The sequence below is a fragment of the Mytilus galloprovincialis genome, chromosome 2, assembly GCF_965363235.1.
Source record: "Mytilus galloprovincialis chromosome 2, xbMytGall1.hap1.1, whole genome shotgun sequence".
In the NCBI taxonomy this organism is placed as follows: Eukaryota; Metazoa; Mollusca; class Bivalvia; order Mytilida; family Mytilidae; genus Mytilus; species Mytilus galloprovincialis.
In genome coordinates this window covers 32,175,513-32,193,176 of record NC_134839.1, presented here as the reverse complement: position 1 = coordinate 32,193,176, position 17,664 = coordinate 32,175,513, and the positions used below count along the sequence as shown (strand labels likewise).

The following is a 17,664-nucleotide window of genomic DNA, read 5'->3' as shown; positions in this document are numbered from 1 at the left end:
TGGTTTAAGTAACAAAAAAAAACAAAAAAATTAATATAAGAATCATAATTAATTGACAGTAATTAAAGAATAACACTTAACATGATGTGTCAGTTATTTTATTTTTAATTAAATTATTTAAGATATTTATTTAAATTTGAAAAAATATTCCTATTTGAAGCAGCCATTTTGGTTTGATGTTTAGATACACTTTAATCATTATCATCTGGAAATTATAAATTAGATAACAAAATCAAATGGGTCAACTAATATTCATGTGTGCAACATGTGAGCAGATGCTCATATGAGCAATCTGATAAAATGCACATGTGAAACAAAAGCTCATATGAGCATTTGCACGTGAGTTTTTTAACATGCAAATTAGGTTAGTTTCATATGTGCAATTTTTTTGCTCACAAAATTCTCACCTAATTTGCATGTTAAAAACCTCATATGCAATCATGTTAGTTTCTAACGTGAGCATCTTATGTGCAACATGTTAGCCCGTTTTGGTAAGGGAGCTGTTAGGGTTATGTTTTGAATTAAATCATCTTATGGTTAGTTTTAAGCATGTTAAGAGAGGCAAAAGATTTCAAAGGAATATTCAAACTAATAGGTAGAAAACTGACAATGCTTAGGATTTAAAGGGAACTAAGGGCTAGTTTATAATAACTCTATATTTTGGTAATGATGGGTTGGAATCTCCAACATATTGCTGCCCTTAAACCCTTTACTGCATCTTACTTTACAGATATTATGTACACACCCTTACCAAAAAGTGCTAACATGTTGCACATAAGTTGCACATAAGATGCTCACGTTAGAAACTAACATGATTGCACACGAGTTTTTTAACATGCAAATTAGGTGAGCATTTTGTGAGCAAAAAAATTGCACATATGAAACTAACCTAATTTGCATGTTAAAAACCTCACGTGCAACTGCTCATATGAGCTTTTGTTTCACATGTGCATTTTATTAGATTGCTCATATGAGCAGTTGCTAACATGTTGCACACGTGAATATTATAGTTGACCAAAACAAAATGGCTCCTTTAAAAAAGGAATATTTTTCAAATTTAAATGAAAATCTTAAATAATTCAGTTGAAAATAAAATAACTGATACATCATGTTAAAAGAGGGATTCTTTAATTATTGTCAGTTAATTATGATTTTCATATCTTTTTTTTTTTTTTTTTATCATTTAAACAATAATGATCATGACTAAAAACATAACATTACATTATAAAACTAATAGAGGGACTTGCAAGTTTAGTACACAATGAATGTCTTTGATTAATAAGTACTGTATTTCAAAAAGTTTAAAAGGAAAAATCTTTATACATGTAGTACTTATTTTGAAGCAACCTGTATATATATTCCCATAAAGGACTTAAAATTGTAATATATTTCAAAATCTGACACAAAAATGAAAATAATGAAATAGAAATGATAACTTACAAATAATTAACCACAGCCACACTGGTTTTATCAGATTTCAACAATGCCTTTCTTCAAATAGCACAATATAGGACTTAACATTTTCCATATCCATCTACCTTCATTTATTGCATGCTTTTCATGAATTTGAATTTACAGGAAGTACATGACTGGGCATGTCATTTTGAAAAAGCTCATATGAGCAATGATGTAGGTTAGTTTTGAATGGTTAGAAGAATGGAAAAACTTTTCAAAGTACAAAACTAACATAAAACTAACATGGATGATAAAAGATCACCTGAGGTTTGAATTGCACATGTGAGCATTATGTTAGATTTTTGTGGGCACATATGAACTACCAAACTGCACATATGAGCAACCTGATTTGCATACAATTCTTACTTGCATCTCATGTGCTTCACATGTGAAACTAATGTGCTTTTGTTAGCAATTTCTGTACGGGCATATATATACAATGTTTGGAAATAAAGCACTATCAATTTCATAATACAAATTGTGATACAGACAAACAAATCCTCACAACTTAAAATGTTATATTGCATAATTACCTAGGGGAAATATCAAAAGCTTTGGCTCTGACAAATAAAGACTTTATAATTAATCCTATAGATGTTACAGACATTTAATTGATGGAAATCATGCCAGCAATTTCATGGAGGATAAAAGATGTAAAGAATACAATTAGAAGACAGGGCTGTATCTGACAAGAGATGACAATACACTTCACCTATAATATCCTTCTATATACCTAATCAATATCATATATATTGCTAATTATTTTCATCTTTGTGATAAAAAAACATTTGTAATATATAATATATATAAGAGAAAAGAAAGAATATTGGAAAACTGCCCTTGACACAAAATCAGTTCATGAACAGCAAAAAATACAATAACAAAACAAACAGTATTACTTTACTCTTCTTTTTTGTTTTCGTTTTCAATCATATTCTATGGTTAACAAGGGGAAGGGGGAGGGGGCATTATTGCAAGGGTTTATTTTTTCATCATTTTGTGATCAAAATAGGATCTATTATTCAAAATAAAACCTCACTAAATCCTGCAAAGAATAAGGTGGGGGGAAATGTAAAAAAATAAAATCTTGTGAACATGGCTTTAATATCCTAGAAATCTTTTATCTTAACTTTTTCTAAGTTTCAAATGACTAGAAGTAGCACAACGCTCTTTATTGTTGTCAAAAAACATTATTTTGCGTAATGTACAATATAAAAAAAGAAGATGTGGTATGATTGCCAATGAGACAACTCTCCACAAGAGACCAAAAGACACAGAAATTAACAACTATAGGTCACATTATGGCCTTCAACAATGAGCAAAGCCCATACCACAAAGTCAGCTATAAAAGGCCCCGGAATGACAATGTAAAACAATTCAAACGAGTAAACTAGCGGCCTTAGTTATGTACAAAAAATGAAAGAAAAACAAATCTGTAACACATAAACAAACAACAACCACTGAAGCACATTTGGCTTTTAAGTCACTAAATTTAATTAACCTATCAAACCAGTTTAAATATAGAGCTGTTTCAATGGGAGAGTCATATCAGCCTCACAAACAAATTGGATATCAGTCTAGTAGACTACTCGGGTACTCCTTTTTAGAGAGAATCTAATTCTCAGAAAATCTTGAGTCAGTACAGTCTATTCTCTTGCAAATAATCAAATTGTATTTTTTGATTTGTTAAATAAAAAAATAATAGCATGTGTACAGATTAATGAACAGGAACATTATAAATAATTATAACGATTATAAGACATTGACCTTGTAAAAATACATAAATATTTGTTCATTTTGTTGTCATAAAAAAAAATCAATTATCATATGAAGGTCACCTAAAATTCAATTATACAACCATCAGTTTAATTGTTTGTATTTCATGCAATAAAACCATTTATGATTTAACATGTTTAATGAAAATGTGTTTGTGGAAAATGCCACAATAAACACTGTATTTTGTATAACAGTATATTTACTGTATTTTTTGCAAGGCTTATTGACTAACACCTTATAATATCAATTGACTCTGCTGTTTACAAACAAATTGAACAGCATGATAAATTAAGTGAACGGTTCAAACAAAATAATCAATTAAATATAATTCAACTTTAATAAATTACAGTAAAATGAGGTCCAAATGATAGGTCATGAAGAAGGTTTTATATTCATTATTGAGGAATCATCTTAGAGTTAAGCAATGCAAGCAAAGTAAACAAACAAAAAAACACCCAAACACAAATATTGATACAGTAAGTTTTTCTTTACCTGATCTGAAAATAGATAATTTAATTATTGTTAAAAAAAAAGAATAACTGCATAATTTTTAAACCTGTCATGATCTCCATATTCTCCCCACACTAAATCTCTAAATCTGTATCGAGGAGGCAATGGTGGCACTGTTGATAAAACATCACTTTCCATTTTTTTATCCTCTGATCATTCATTCCTTCAGCATCATGTATCTAGGTGAAGTTATTTAGCAAATTCCAATGCAAAACGAAAGAAGAGGAGCAATGGTACATTATTGAATTTTATTTACTATCTGACTATTTATTTTTAAACTTAAATAGGAAAATATGATAAGAATTTTGGAATAAGCACGTTTTGAAAGTTTGTTTCTGATAAAGAATTGCATGTACGACAATCATTATCCAGCAAAAAAATTATCACATAGTTTCGTTTTGTTTTATTCGTATTTTGGAATTCTTATTTTTACTTGACCTGAATTACTGTAAACTGATTATTTCTGATTCACCAGTTAGAGGAGTAATTTTATTGATTTGGAGTTGTAATACAATACTGTTGACATAAGTGGACGTTTGTTGTGTTTCACGCTTCAGTCTAATGATTATCCAGGGTAAGAATATTTTGACGGAGTTTCGTCTATGTATCAAAAGATCAAGTGTGAAGGAAAAAGGGGGAGTTGTCATCACATGGAATAGAAGTTCCTTACCATGTTTACAATTAAATATAAGCTCAAATTGTAGAAGAGTTATTCTTGGATATCATAATAATATTTCCACTGAAAATATTATTACAATTTTTTTCTTGAAAGAAATAAGAGTAAATATAGTCCAAATAATTATGATGTTTGGCAAGGCTATTTTAATTTTTTAATTTTTGTGTCCAAGAAAAAAAATTAAAATAACCTTGCAAGATGTCATAATTATTTGGGCTAATGCACATAAGACATGAACATGATCAATGTCAATGATGCTAGCTGAGAATCCAGATAAATTATAGCATGTATGTAATGATGTACAGTGGAGTCCCCGGTGTCCGCACGGCCGATGATACCGCTCATTAGCTGATTTCGTTATATCAACACCGTAACGCAAATAAAATTGTTCTTTTTATTGTGTTAGCATTCCAAAGGGATAAAAAAGAATAAAATTGATAAGTTCCAGATTGAAATAATAACTGCAATCCCTAGATTTACAATATTTGGCCAATGTCCATTAAAAAAATACAGCATCAGAAAAAATTTGTTTTCACTTAAGGCAAATTTTTATCAGATTGAAATAATTTTTGCTCTGCATCCTTGGCGGTGTGCTTGGTTTGAATTTTAATAGCTACCTTTTGTAGCAGGAAGTATTTCCTCTATTCAAAATAAGCTATTTTTGGAAGGCATGCACGAAATCATCGGACATTGGAGAAACTCTCAGAACAGGGGTTTCCCCACTTTAGACACACATATACACAAAATCTTGAGGGTTAAACCCTACAAACTGATAATTTTATGAAATAAAAGTATTTTATGAATGTGTTCACACAATATTATTCAATTATTGGTTTTATCAGTTGATTGAAGTGAAGTCATAAGTCTTAGGTGCGCGGAAACACCAGCTGCACCGTATATATATGTAGGGTATTGTGTATTCAAAACAAAGTTAGCAGAGCAGTAAAAACAGGATTATTTGACACCCTCATACGAATAAAACACTATGGCACTCTCCAGTTTATTCAATAGGGGTGCCATATCTGATTTTGATGTCTTTTTTTAATCCAAATAATTATAACATCTTGGTTGTAGGAAAAAAAATTCGCATTCTTAAATGTCATGATTATTTTATTGTATTTGTGCAAGGACATATATTAGACATATTTGTTAGTTATACGTCCTTGATTTGTGCTACTTTTTTTTTGTCAATCATTTTCAATGCTTAAGTTTTGTCTTTAGTCCCTTTCTGGTACATTTGTACACATGTAAACAAGAATGTGTACATGGTGTTTGAAATGATATTAAAGTGTTCATGTCAATCATTTTCAATGCAGGGTTCAATTATTTTGACCTTGACCTTGTTTTCATGACGAAATTCACATCTGACCTTGACCTCAATTTCATGAAGTATTGAATCAATATGATCAAATATAGTGAAAAATCATGTATAAGTGTTTTAAATAGAAGAGCAGGGATTGTGCTGTGAGTCGCCAATGTCGCAATTTGCAATTTTTTATTTCATCTGGCGACAAAATACCATTGCTGGCAATATATTTCTGGCACCAACGTTTTCTTATGTAAAATTTTTCATTTTTTTACAATATCGATCTTCATTTTCACTGGTCTTTGCTGGTAAAAGTTAATAAAATAAATTGTACAAAATTTTACCTAGGGACAAATTTATGACTTCGTTTACGACCCCAAGCTTATCAATGGTTACAACAGGTGTCATAATCTGTTGTTACAGGTAATCCATTTATTGGATGGGTCATTAATGATCATCCACATTAATTAATTCAATGGAAATGGTCAGTCCGGATTTTGTCTATTTCATTTGTTTATTAAATTGTTTTAATGACAAATATTATACCATTACACAGCTTCCAAATATCCTTCCGTGAAAAATAACAAGTAAACCTTTTGCAGTATAAATTTTACCTTTTGAAAACGTATGTTTGACATCATTAATTTATATTAAAATATTTATATCAAACACAGTTGATTAGTTGTAACAGAGAATACACATTATTGGTTTGAAAAATGATGTAACTTTGACCTCTGTAGCAGAGTTAAAAAAATTAATGGGTCACAATATATTTCAGATTGTCTGTTGTTTTGATGACAAAAATTATTTTATTTTTTTAAATTGATCTTTCAAACTAGTTTGCTTATTGTTATGCGTTTACTTTTCTACATTGGTTAGAGGTATAGGGGGAGTGTTGAGATCTCACAAACATGTTTAACCCCGCCGCATTTTTGCGCCTGTCCCAAGTCAGGAGCCTCTGGCCTTTGTAAGTCTTGTATTATTTTAATTTTAGTTTCTTGTGTACAATTTGGAAATTAGTATGGCGTTCATTATCACTGGACTAGTATATATTTGTTTAGGGGCCAGCTGAGGGACGCCTCCGGGTGCGGGAATTTCTCGCTACATTGAAGACCTGTTGGTGACCCTCTGCTGTTGTTTTTTATTTGGTCGGGTTGTTGTCTCTTTGACACATTCCCCATTTCCATTCTCAATTTTATTAATCCATAAGAAAGTAAAAACATTGCATGACTGTACCTTATATGAATATCTTTATATAATTAAATTAATTAAAGCTGTAATCGATGATCACAAATTGAATGCTTTGTTTACAATTGTTGAAAAAGGGTGACAAAAGATACCAAAGGGACAGTCAAAATCATAAATTGAATATAAACTGACAATGCCATGGCTAAAAATGAAAAAGACAAGCAGATAAACAATAGTACACATGACACAACATAGAAAACTAAAGAATAAACAACATGAACCCCACCAAAAACTAGGTGTGATCTCAGGTGCTCTGAAAGGGTAAGCAGATCCTGCTCCACATGTGGCACCCATCGTGTTGCTTATGTGATAACAAATATGGTAAATAGTCTTATTCGGTAGGTCACATTCATGAAAGCCATCTGCTTTTTGGTGGGAAAATTGGGAACCCCCCTTGACAGGAAACATTTCATTGTTATTTATAGACAGTAATAATTTCATTTTGATGAACTGCTAGGAATTATTCATGAAAAAATCATAATTTCTTGGGGTGAAACTGATAATACTTTAATACTCTACATCTAGGGGGTGTAAGTTAAGTTTAAACATATTTATTTATAGTAGATTGGGAAACAAGTTTTTCAACTTATATTAATCCCTTTCCACTTTGCGGGTGCGAGTACTGCCTTGAAGCGGCATTAGCCTGCTCTTTTTTGAAATCTACAAGGGTGTCTTTAACGTGGAAGAGATATGGCTCTCTCTTAACACGGGTCAGCCATTTATCGTCCCCTTCCGATGGACTATCATCGTTTCCTCAAGACCATACTGGCAGTGTAAAATAGAAAGGGGGGGCGGGGGGGCTTTTTTTTCATAATATTGCAAATATAAGTTAACCAGTCTGAAAAGACATGGTTAAATGGATTTTAATTCTGAAACACTCAATGTGATTTATCAATTCCTTTATTATTTCCATCATAATCAGAAACAAGCTACATATATAAGGTATTCCAAATATATAGCATTGCCTTTATAAAAACATTCTAGACTAATAAGTATGTACCTGTAGCACGGTGCATAACCATAACGGCCACTTCTGGCGGAAACAGATACTGCCACCAAAACCAACGGCAACATTCGTCGTTTTTCCTATGATGGTCTCGGACAACAATCCAAATAATGATGATTTAGACAAATCTGTTAGGTAAGTGATACAATTGCTGTGTCCACGGAATCCTCGGATGTTTTTTTTTGTCATCTAGAAACCACTTATCCCAACGAACATGAATTTAGCATTTTCAGCTATTGACTATATGTTGTGCAACTCTTTTTCCACCAAAATGATAATTATTTCCGCTTTAATTAGAACAGTATTAGCCATACTTACATCATGGTTTCGACATAAACATTCTTTTGTTAATAATATTTTGTGCATAATTCAAGATTTAAAGTCAAACTCCTTCCTTTTCAAAATTATTAGAAACAGGTCTAGGTGAAAGGGTCTTGAATCTTGAATTATGCACTAAATGTTATTAACAAAAGAAAGTTTATGTTTAGATGACAAAAAAACATCTGAGGATTCCGTGGACACAGCAATTGTATCATTTACCTAACAGATTTGTCTAAATCATCATTATTCGGATCGTCGTCAGAGACCATCATAAGGAAAACACTAAAAGTCGCCGTTGGTTTTGGTGGCAGTATCCGTTTCCGCCAGAAGTGGCCGTTATGGTTATGCACCGTGTGTAGTAGTAAAAAAATTAGTAGAGCCTTAAAAAAAATCTACTGGGCCATGGAAAAACTTTTGGGATCTAGGCTTGCCTTTGGAGAAAATGTTAAGTATTGCAGATTCTTTATTTTTTATACAAATTTTCATTATTCTGTAAAGTTAAACACCTCTTATTTTGTTTTCTTCATTCAATAAGCCATTTTTTTCCTATTCTTTATATTTTAATTCAGACATTTTCTCTATTCTGTAGCATTTACAGACCATAAGCTAATATATATTCTTGTACATATGAAATACTGACAAAAGAAAACAAAGTACACATGTTGTTTTGTTGTATGTATAAAAACCCTCTGCAATAACTTACTTAATTTTACATGTTAAATAATGTAAAGTGCAGGCTGAGTGCATAAGAAAGTTTGCTCCAAGTTTTCTAAACTGGCGCCAAAATATAAAAGCTGGCAATTTTTCTGGCTCCAACTTTTTGGGAGTCATAGTAGCCCCTGGAAGAGGATGTGATATGATTTCCAAATTAGACAACTCTACGCCATAGACCAAATGACATAAAATTTAGCAACACTACATGTATAAGGTCACTCAGTATGGCCTTCAACAATGAGCAAAACCTTCGTCACATACATTGTAGCTAGCTATAAAAGGCCCTACAATGACAAGTGTAAAAACAATTCAAATTAGAAAACTAACAGCCTAATATTTCTTAGTTTAAACATATTGATTTATAGTGGATTGGGAAACAAGTTTTGCAACTTATATTAATCCCTTTTCACTTGGTGGGGGCGAGTGCTGCCTTAGAGTGGCATTAGCCTGCTCTTTTTCGAAATCTACAAGGGTGTCTTTTACGTGCAAGAGAAATATGACTCTTTCTTAACACGGGTCAGCCATTTATTGTTCCCTTCCGAGGGACTATCATCGTTTCCTCAAGACCATACTCGCAAATGGTGTCAATGAAGAGCTGAAAATTCAGTCCTTGAAATTTTCATCCCGAAACGGGAATCGAACGAGGAACCTTTGTGTTAGTAGTCCGATGCACTAATCACTACACAATGGCTCTTTTAAATATTTCTTAAAACTACAGTAGTTAATAAATGCCCTGTTAAAACACTATGATATGTACAATGTATGTAAGAAAATGACATTTGTAGTAATAATGTACAGAATACAATAGCTTCATGATCTTATTTTGATTATGAATAATAAAATTTGAAAATTGGTATACATAAATGAGAAGATATACATGTATCCTATGGAAAGTTCTAGTTTCTTACAATTATGTGAGAATAAAAAAAGTATACATTATTTAAACATTTCTTGTCTATTAACTGGGTTTTTTTTTTTTTTTTTTATCATAAACCTGATTTGAACCAATTGACATCAACATACAGTTTTCCACAATATGCATGTACAGTCTTTCCCCTTTTGTGGGAAAAAATGGTTGATAATGATATTTATGAAATCACTGAAACATGACTGGAGCGGACCCCCTCTTAGGGCAGTCGGTACCCACCTTTTTATGGCCCCGCATTAACGGAGTTGTTGGTGCCATATAGTTTTACCCTTGTCCGTAATTCTGAAATCAGTCATTCCGTCATTTCTGCCTCAAACCATTATATGGAGTTTTTTTCTAAACGCCATCAGATATTGGGCTGATTTTTGGTATGTGAGTTAACCAAGATAAGTTACAGATCAAGGTAAAGTTTTGTTCCACTTGGCTAATTTTTGCCAAAATTACCGGCTATGGACTTTGATAAGTTGTTGAAAATCACAGTTATACAGACTTTTTTCTAAACTCTTTAAGATATTGGGCTGATTTTTGGTATGTGAGTTACTCATGATGAGTTACAGATCAAGTAAAAGTTTTGTTCCACTTGGTTAATTTTTGATGAAATTACGGGCTATGGACTTTGATAAATTGTTGAAAATCACAGTTATACAGACTTTTTTTCTAAACGCTTTCAGATATTGGACTGATTTTTGGTATATATACATGTGAGTTACTCATGACAAGGTACAGATCAAGTTTAAGTTTTGTTCCGATTGGCTAATTTTTGCCGAAATTACGAGCTATGAACTTTGATAAATTGTTGAAAATCACAGTTATACAGACTTTTTTTCTAATTGCTTTCAGATATTGGGCTGATTTTTGGTATGTGAGTTACTCATGATGAGTTACAAATCAAGTTTAAGTTCAGTTCTGCTCTACTAATTTTTGCCAAAATTTAGGGTTTACAACTTTGAAAACAGTTATATGCACTGTTTTTCTAAACGCCTCCATATTTTGAGCTAAGTTTTGAAATGTGAGACAACCATCATGTTTGTGTCCACATGTGTTATTGAAATTGCAGATTTTTTTCAACTTTTTGAGACGGGGCCATTCGTGTCGCTTTGACACATCTTGTTTTTTTTATGAAAACACTGCAACTCTTGCTCTTGTTCTAAATCATGTAAATTGTCCAAAAGTTAAAGAAAATTCTTTAATTTTTTTTTATAACAGAAAATTATGACATTACATTATACATAACTCTTTATAATACATGTACATTCAAATATGTCAAGGTGGAAATTAAAGACACCTGCTGTCCTGAAAGGAAAATAAATGTTTTAGCCTTTTCATGTATTTAGAAATATATGTTGCTTTGAACATTTTAGATAATTCATTTTTTTTTTATAGGTTGATACAAGTTACAGCAATGATCAAAAGAATCTCATGTATAGGATTTATTGAACAGCAGTATTTAGGATATGAAGTTAAAATGGAAAATTATAGTTTTGTTCAATATTTTCTTCATCTTTTTTGTTTCATTTAAAATCTTACAACCTGAAGATGAAGATGTATGGGGAGATAACCCATTACCTTCTTCAGCATCAAGGGAAGGTAGACAACTGGTGAAGATTTTGGAGGAGAAATACATGTTAAGATCAGAATATTGTCAAGCTGATGATGATCCATGGAAGATTGCAGCTGATTGGGTTAAACCTAGAGAGATAATCCCTGAAAATGCTCCAAAACTAGGTAAGTATAATATACTTTAGCATTTGTTTTTATTAAGAACATTTTTTTTTGTAATAAATAGTATTAAAGGCTTATAACTACCTGGTTGAAGTTATGACGCCAAATTTCTAAAAGTATTCAAATTCAGATCTAGACTGGAAAAAGAGAGATAACTCTTTTGTGTTTTATGTTTTAATGAAAAGTAAAATATCAAATTATGTTTCAAAGTAACATGTCAGCAATTTGATAGCTGTTGAAATATTTTTTTCCTGGATGATTTTTTAGTATAATGGAAGAATAAAAGAAATCTTCCTTGTTTTATGAAATTGCATCACAAGTTCCAAAATTAAACTTTGTTTGATTTCAACCAAAACTGAATATATGAGGTTCTTTATTTATGAATCTAACCATGTATTTAGATTTTGGATTTAGACCCTTTATCAAATTGGTCCACATTGAGAACCAAAGGGTAAAAAATTAAACTTTGATTGATTTCACCAAAATGAACATATCTTTTAAAAGATCTGCTGAATCTAAACATAAAATTTAGAATGGAAATGGGGAATGTGCCAAAGAGACAACAACCCGACCATAGAGCAGACGTATTTAGATTTTGGATATTAAACCAGAAAAAGGAAATGTCTAATTATACCCCACGCAACAAAGTTGCGGAGGGTATAATGTTTTTGACCCGTCCGTCAGTCCTGTTTCTTGTCATCGCAACTCCTCTCAAACCACACAACAGAATTTCACGAAACCTTTTCAGATGAAAAGGACAAACTATGTAGTTGTGCATATTGACAGGAAATTGCGATTCAATTTTTTTTATAAGAGTTACACCCCTTTGAACTTATTTGCTTAATGTACTACTGCAACAGTTTGTCATCGCTACTCCTCTGAAACTACACAACAGAATTTCACGAAACCTTTTTAGATAAGAAGGACATACTATGTAGATGTGCATATCGACAGGAAATTACGATTCAATTTTTTTTCTAGGAGTTAGGCCCCTTTGAACTTATTTGCTTTAAGGTACTACTTCAACAGTTTGTCATCTCAACTCCTCTGAAACCACACAACAGAATTTCATGAACATTTGTAGATAATAAGGACATACTATGTAGATGTGCATATCGACAGAAAATTACGATTCAAATTTTTTTCTAGGAGTTACGCCCCTTTGAACTTATTTGCTTCAATGTACTTCTGCAACAGTTTGTCATCTCAACTCCTCTGAAACCACACAACAGAATTTCATGAAATTTTGTAGATAATAAGGACATACTATGTTGATGTGCATATTGACAGGAAATTATTATTCAATATTTTTTCTTATACAATTTTTTTTTCTTACACTTATTTAATTTCTCCAATGACAATGTGGGGACGTGGGGTATGTGAGGGTGATCACTAAGGTTCTTTAATTTCAAAATTTTAAGTTTTAAGACCTGACCACATTCCATCTGTGTTAGAAACCTTTGCTGTGTTAAATATTTAATCAGAATCCAAATTATTACAGTGTACATTGTATCTGTATTAAGTTTGATTTTTTTTCCATGCTTGCCTCATGATCAACTGTTCAGGGTTCAATCCATTTTTGTTATTCCTACGACATTTATGTCGCACGATTAAGACATTTAGGTTCAGTCTGAGGTAAAAGTTTTTAAGACATCAGTAACTATTTCAAATCATCATGGAATTTTATGAAAAATGGACAGAAGTTATACTTATGATTAAATGACAGTATGATTAAATGACAGTGAACAGAGTAAAATTTTGAATATATATACCGGGTACATGTATATTTATGTTGTGTACAAGTTATCATTTTGTATTTTGACTTTGTGCAAATTGTAATTTGTACAAAAAGTGCCTGTACAAATTACAATGCCTGTACAAATTACAATTTGTACAAAGTCAAAATACAAAAATACAATGTACAAATTACAATTTGTACAAAACAATTTGTACAAAATTGAACTAAAATTCACTTACACAACATACAAATGACATAATATACATGTACATTGGTTTTTTTTATAATTTTCCTGTAATTGCTGATAAATGAACTAAGTTTTTTTATAGTAACATTTTCATAATTTTAAGAGTAAGATTAAAGTTTTAAGGCATCAATAAATTTGTCAAGCATTCATGGAAGTCTATGTAAATAAGTCGTGTTGCTCATGTTATTACAAACATGGTCTAATTCGTTTGGTCACATTCGTGAAAGGGGAAGGGAATTTTAGTAACCGCATTAGGAATAAAGTTCTGATTATATCTGATATAATCTGTGAAACGGTTATTCTATAATGGTCGACCAACTCATGATGACTACCGTAAAATTAAACAAGATGGAGAGAATAAATTGTAAAGAGAAAAATTGACCTTGAATGTAAGAGAAAAAAAAAGAGATTATGGATGTGAATTATATTCTAGTCATCTAGTGTCTATTGCTCAAAGACCTAGGTTAGTGACAATTGCTCTTTAGAGTCTCAAGTCTTTGCATGGCATACACTATAACTATCAATTACTTATTTCTGAATACAAATTTTCTCTTATTTATGTTGTATTTTTTTTGTGACTGCTTGTGCAAGGCATACATAATCTGTAATTACAATGTAAATTGGACATTTTCCTTTAATAAAAGTCAAATAAAGAATTCACTTGGGAAATTAAGAGAAAAGTTACAAACAATAACATACATAACAATACTGTCAAAAATGAATGGATTAAATTTGCATAATGAATGAAGCTGTTGTGAAATGTCAGCTTCTTATTGTACTTCTAAAATTCACTTTGTGTAATAACTTAAATTAGCCTGAATAGACAATTTACTCCTGTGGCTTCATGATTTTTTTGCGACATTTTAATCTCTATACATTTGTAATTGAGATTATGGTTCACAACCCTTTAATTTTTTATAAAAAAATAACTGCTGAGGTATCAATTATCTCAATCAAGCATTATAAGCTATAGCGTACATATTATGTAATAACCATGGTTATTTAAGAGGGAGGGGTACATACAGGATACATATATACAAACAAGTCTATATTGATAAAATACTTTGAATAAAAGGCATGCACTGAAAGTAATGTACAAGCAGTCTGAACATTGAATAAAGTAATATGCCATGTATATATATTGTAAAGCAAACTTTCTTTAAACTTTACTTGTGGAAGTCAAAATCATACATCAACTGTCAACTTTAGAAAATGTTGACCAGTGTTTTTTCTTCATCTTTGTTTAAAGTAGTTGCCACTGGACGAGTGAAAAATGTACATCTTTTTCAATTTTGAGTTAATGTTTTGAGTATGTGTAAACAAAAGATGAAAAATAATCTAAAAAAACACTAAATAATTTGATCTGAACATAAAGGAGATGATTTATAATTGGCCCAAATAGGAGGAAATTAAAATGTCATTGAAATTGAGTAGATTGAAATGCTGCTTGACAAGTGATAAACACATGGGTCAAAATGATGAGGGTCCGAAAATTAAAAGTTAGGAGGATATTAGCCTTTATAATATATTGAACAACTTTTAAAAAGAAACAGTGGCTCTATGTAGTTAAGTTGAAATTTGTTTGACCTGTTGCAAAAGGTGCTATGAAGCCTTGCCATGAAAAAAAACAAGGTGCTAAATTGGTAGATTGTCATTTTTCTGGAAAACAATAATAGCCCAGTTAAGACTGGATATAGTTTATATAAGGAATGTTCAGTATTGTGTGTAGACAAGGCTAATCAGAACTGTTTCTAATGCAATGTAGTACTAGTAGTAATAAGAGAAGATAAATAAGGTTATTTGGAACTGTTTCTTAAGTAATAAGAGAAGACAAATTTGTCTGTAGCATGAGATCAAGCTATCAGTTTAAAGAGCAATCTGTCTTTTAGAGATGTATGCAGTGTTTTGTTTATCAAAAAATCAAAAGGATGTGATCTTTGCTTATCAAGTTGATTTTTTATTGATTTAATGAATAATTTCTTATATGGATTGATTTCTACTCCTGTTTCATCATTCAGAATGAGCTGAATTGATCCATGTTTGGGGTCAAGCTGACATGCATATGTCATTAAGTTCATTGCCAGTTCATAATCAGGATTATGTGACCTTGGTTCAGTTGCCAGTTTGATGAGACAATGTTCTTCCTGATTATTTATCTGTGTTGATTGATGTCCACTCCTGATTTATAATTAGGATGATGTGACCTAGTTCCAGTTGCTACTTTTATTGTCGAGCCTGCGACTTTTGTCGCAGAAAGCTCGACATAGGGATAGTGATCCGGCGGCGGCGGCGGCGGTGTTAGCTCACTTCTTAAAAGCTTTATATTTTAGAAGGTGGGAGACCTGGATGCTTCATACTTTGTATATGGATGCCTCATGTTACAAAGTTTCTGTCAGTCACATGTCCAATGTCCTTGACCTCATTTTCATGGTTCAGTGACTACTTGAAAAAAAAGTTCAGATTTTTTGTAATGTTAAATTCTCTCTTATTATAAGTAATAGGATAACTATATTTGGTATGTGCGTACCTTGCAAGGTCCTCTTGCCCGTCAGACAGTTTTCACTTGACCTTGACCTCATTTCATGGATCAGTGAACAAGGTTAAGTTTTGGTGGTCAAGTCCATATCTGAGATACAATAAGCAATAGGTCTAGTATATTTGGTGTATGGAAGCACTGTAAGGTGTACATGTCCAACTGGCAGGTGTCATCTGACCTTGACCTCATTTTCATGGTTCAGTGGTTATAGTTAAGTTTTTGTGTTTTGGTCTGTTTTTCTTATACTGTATGCAATAGGTCTTCTATATTTTGTGTATGGAATGGTTGTAAGGTGTACAGGTCTACCTGGCAGGTCTCATATGACCTTGACCTCATTTTCATGGTTCAGTGGTCAAAGTTAAGTTTTTGAGTTTTAGCCTTTTTTTCTAATACTATATGCAATAGGTCAACTATATTTGGTGTATGGAAATTTTTTTATGACCTACCTGTCAGTCGCGCAGGTTTTATTTGACCTTGACCTCATTTTTTACAGCTCATTGCTCAGTGTTAAGCTTTTGTGTTTTGGTCTGTTTTTCTTAAACTATAAGCAAGAAGTCAATTTTATTTGTTGTATGGAAGAATTGTTAGCTATACATGCCTACCTGGCATGGTTCATCTGACCTTGACTTCATTTTCATTGTTCAAAGGTCAATGTTTAGTTTTCTTGGTTTATGTTAAGTTTATGTGACAGTTGTAATAAAGCTTTATTATTAGGACTATCAACATAATATTAATGATTAGTAAAGAAGGCGAGACATTCCAGTGTGTGCACTCTTGTGAGTCAATGTTCTTTTGATTACTTATATGTATGGATTGATATCCATGTCTGATTTATAATCAGGATGATGTGACCTAGTTTCAGTTGTCAATTTGATGAGTCAATGTTCTTGTGATTACATATCTGTTTGGATTAATGTCCACTTCTGATTTATAATCAGGATGATGTGACCTAGTTCCAGTTGCTAGTTTGATGAGTCAATGTTCTTGTGATAACATATCTGTCTGAATTAATGTCTGACGTATTTATAATCAAGATGATGTGACCTAGGTTTAGTTGCTAGTTTGACAACAACAACAACAACAATTTTGATTTGTCAATCAAGACACCCAGAGGAGCAGTACAATTACAGTTTAAATTAAAGTGTACAAATAATTGTGGTGATTTTTTTCATTGAAATTACAATACATGACAATAAAACTAAAACTATATAAGAGAAGGGAGACAACAAACACAGTTTGATGAGTTAATGTTCTTCAACGTCTTGTGATTACCTATCTCTGGATTGATGTCCACTTCTGATTTATTATCAGGATGATGTGACATAGTTTTAGTTGCTAGTTTGATGAGTCAATGTTCTTGTGATTACTTATCTATGTGGATTGAAGTCCACTCCTGAATTATAATCAAGATGATGTGACCTAGTTTCAGTTTTCAATTTCTTTGTCAATGTTCATGTGATTACTTATCCGTTTGGACTGGT

The 17,664-nt window shown here is 31.7% G+C and overlaps 2 protein-coding genes across 3 annotated transcripts in view; one reads left to right on the top strand and one right to left on the bottom strand.

Moving 5' to 3' along the window:
• Positions 1 to 17,664, bottom strand: part of LOC143063385 (potassium channel subfamily T member 2-like) — a 111,502-nt gene that overhangs the window by 85,656 nt on the left and 8,182 nt on the right. The window contains exon 1 of one of the 2 annotated variants that reach the window (XM_076235509.1): positions 3,788 to 3,919. The exons of the other annotated variant lie outside the window; for it this stretch is intronic. Within the exon in view, the coding sequence (XP_076091624.1) occupies positions 3,788 to 3,879 (92 nt within the window). The 5' untranslated portion in view covers positions 3,880 to 3,919. Of the gene's footprint in view, positions 1 to 3,787; positions 3,920 to 17,664 lie in introns of those variants that run through there. 2 annotated transcript variants of the gene reach the window in all.
• Positions 4,188 to 17,664, top strand: part of LOC143063386 (glycosaminoglycan xylosylkinase-like) — a 46,195-nt gene continuing 32,718 nt past the window's right edge. Inside the window, exons 1-2 of the mRNA XM_076235511.1 lie at positions 4,188 to 4,315; positions 11,324 to 11,665. Of these exons, the coding sequence (XP_076091626.1) occupies positions 11,395 to 11,665 (271 nt within the window). The 5' untranslated portion in view covers positions 4,188 to 4,315; positions 11,324 to 11,394. The remainder of the gene's footprint in view (positions 4,316 to 11,323; positions 11,666 to 17,664) is intronic.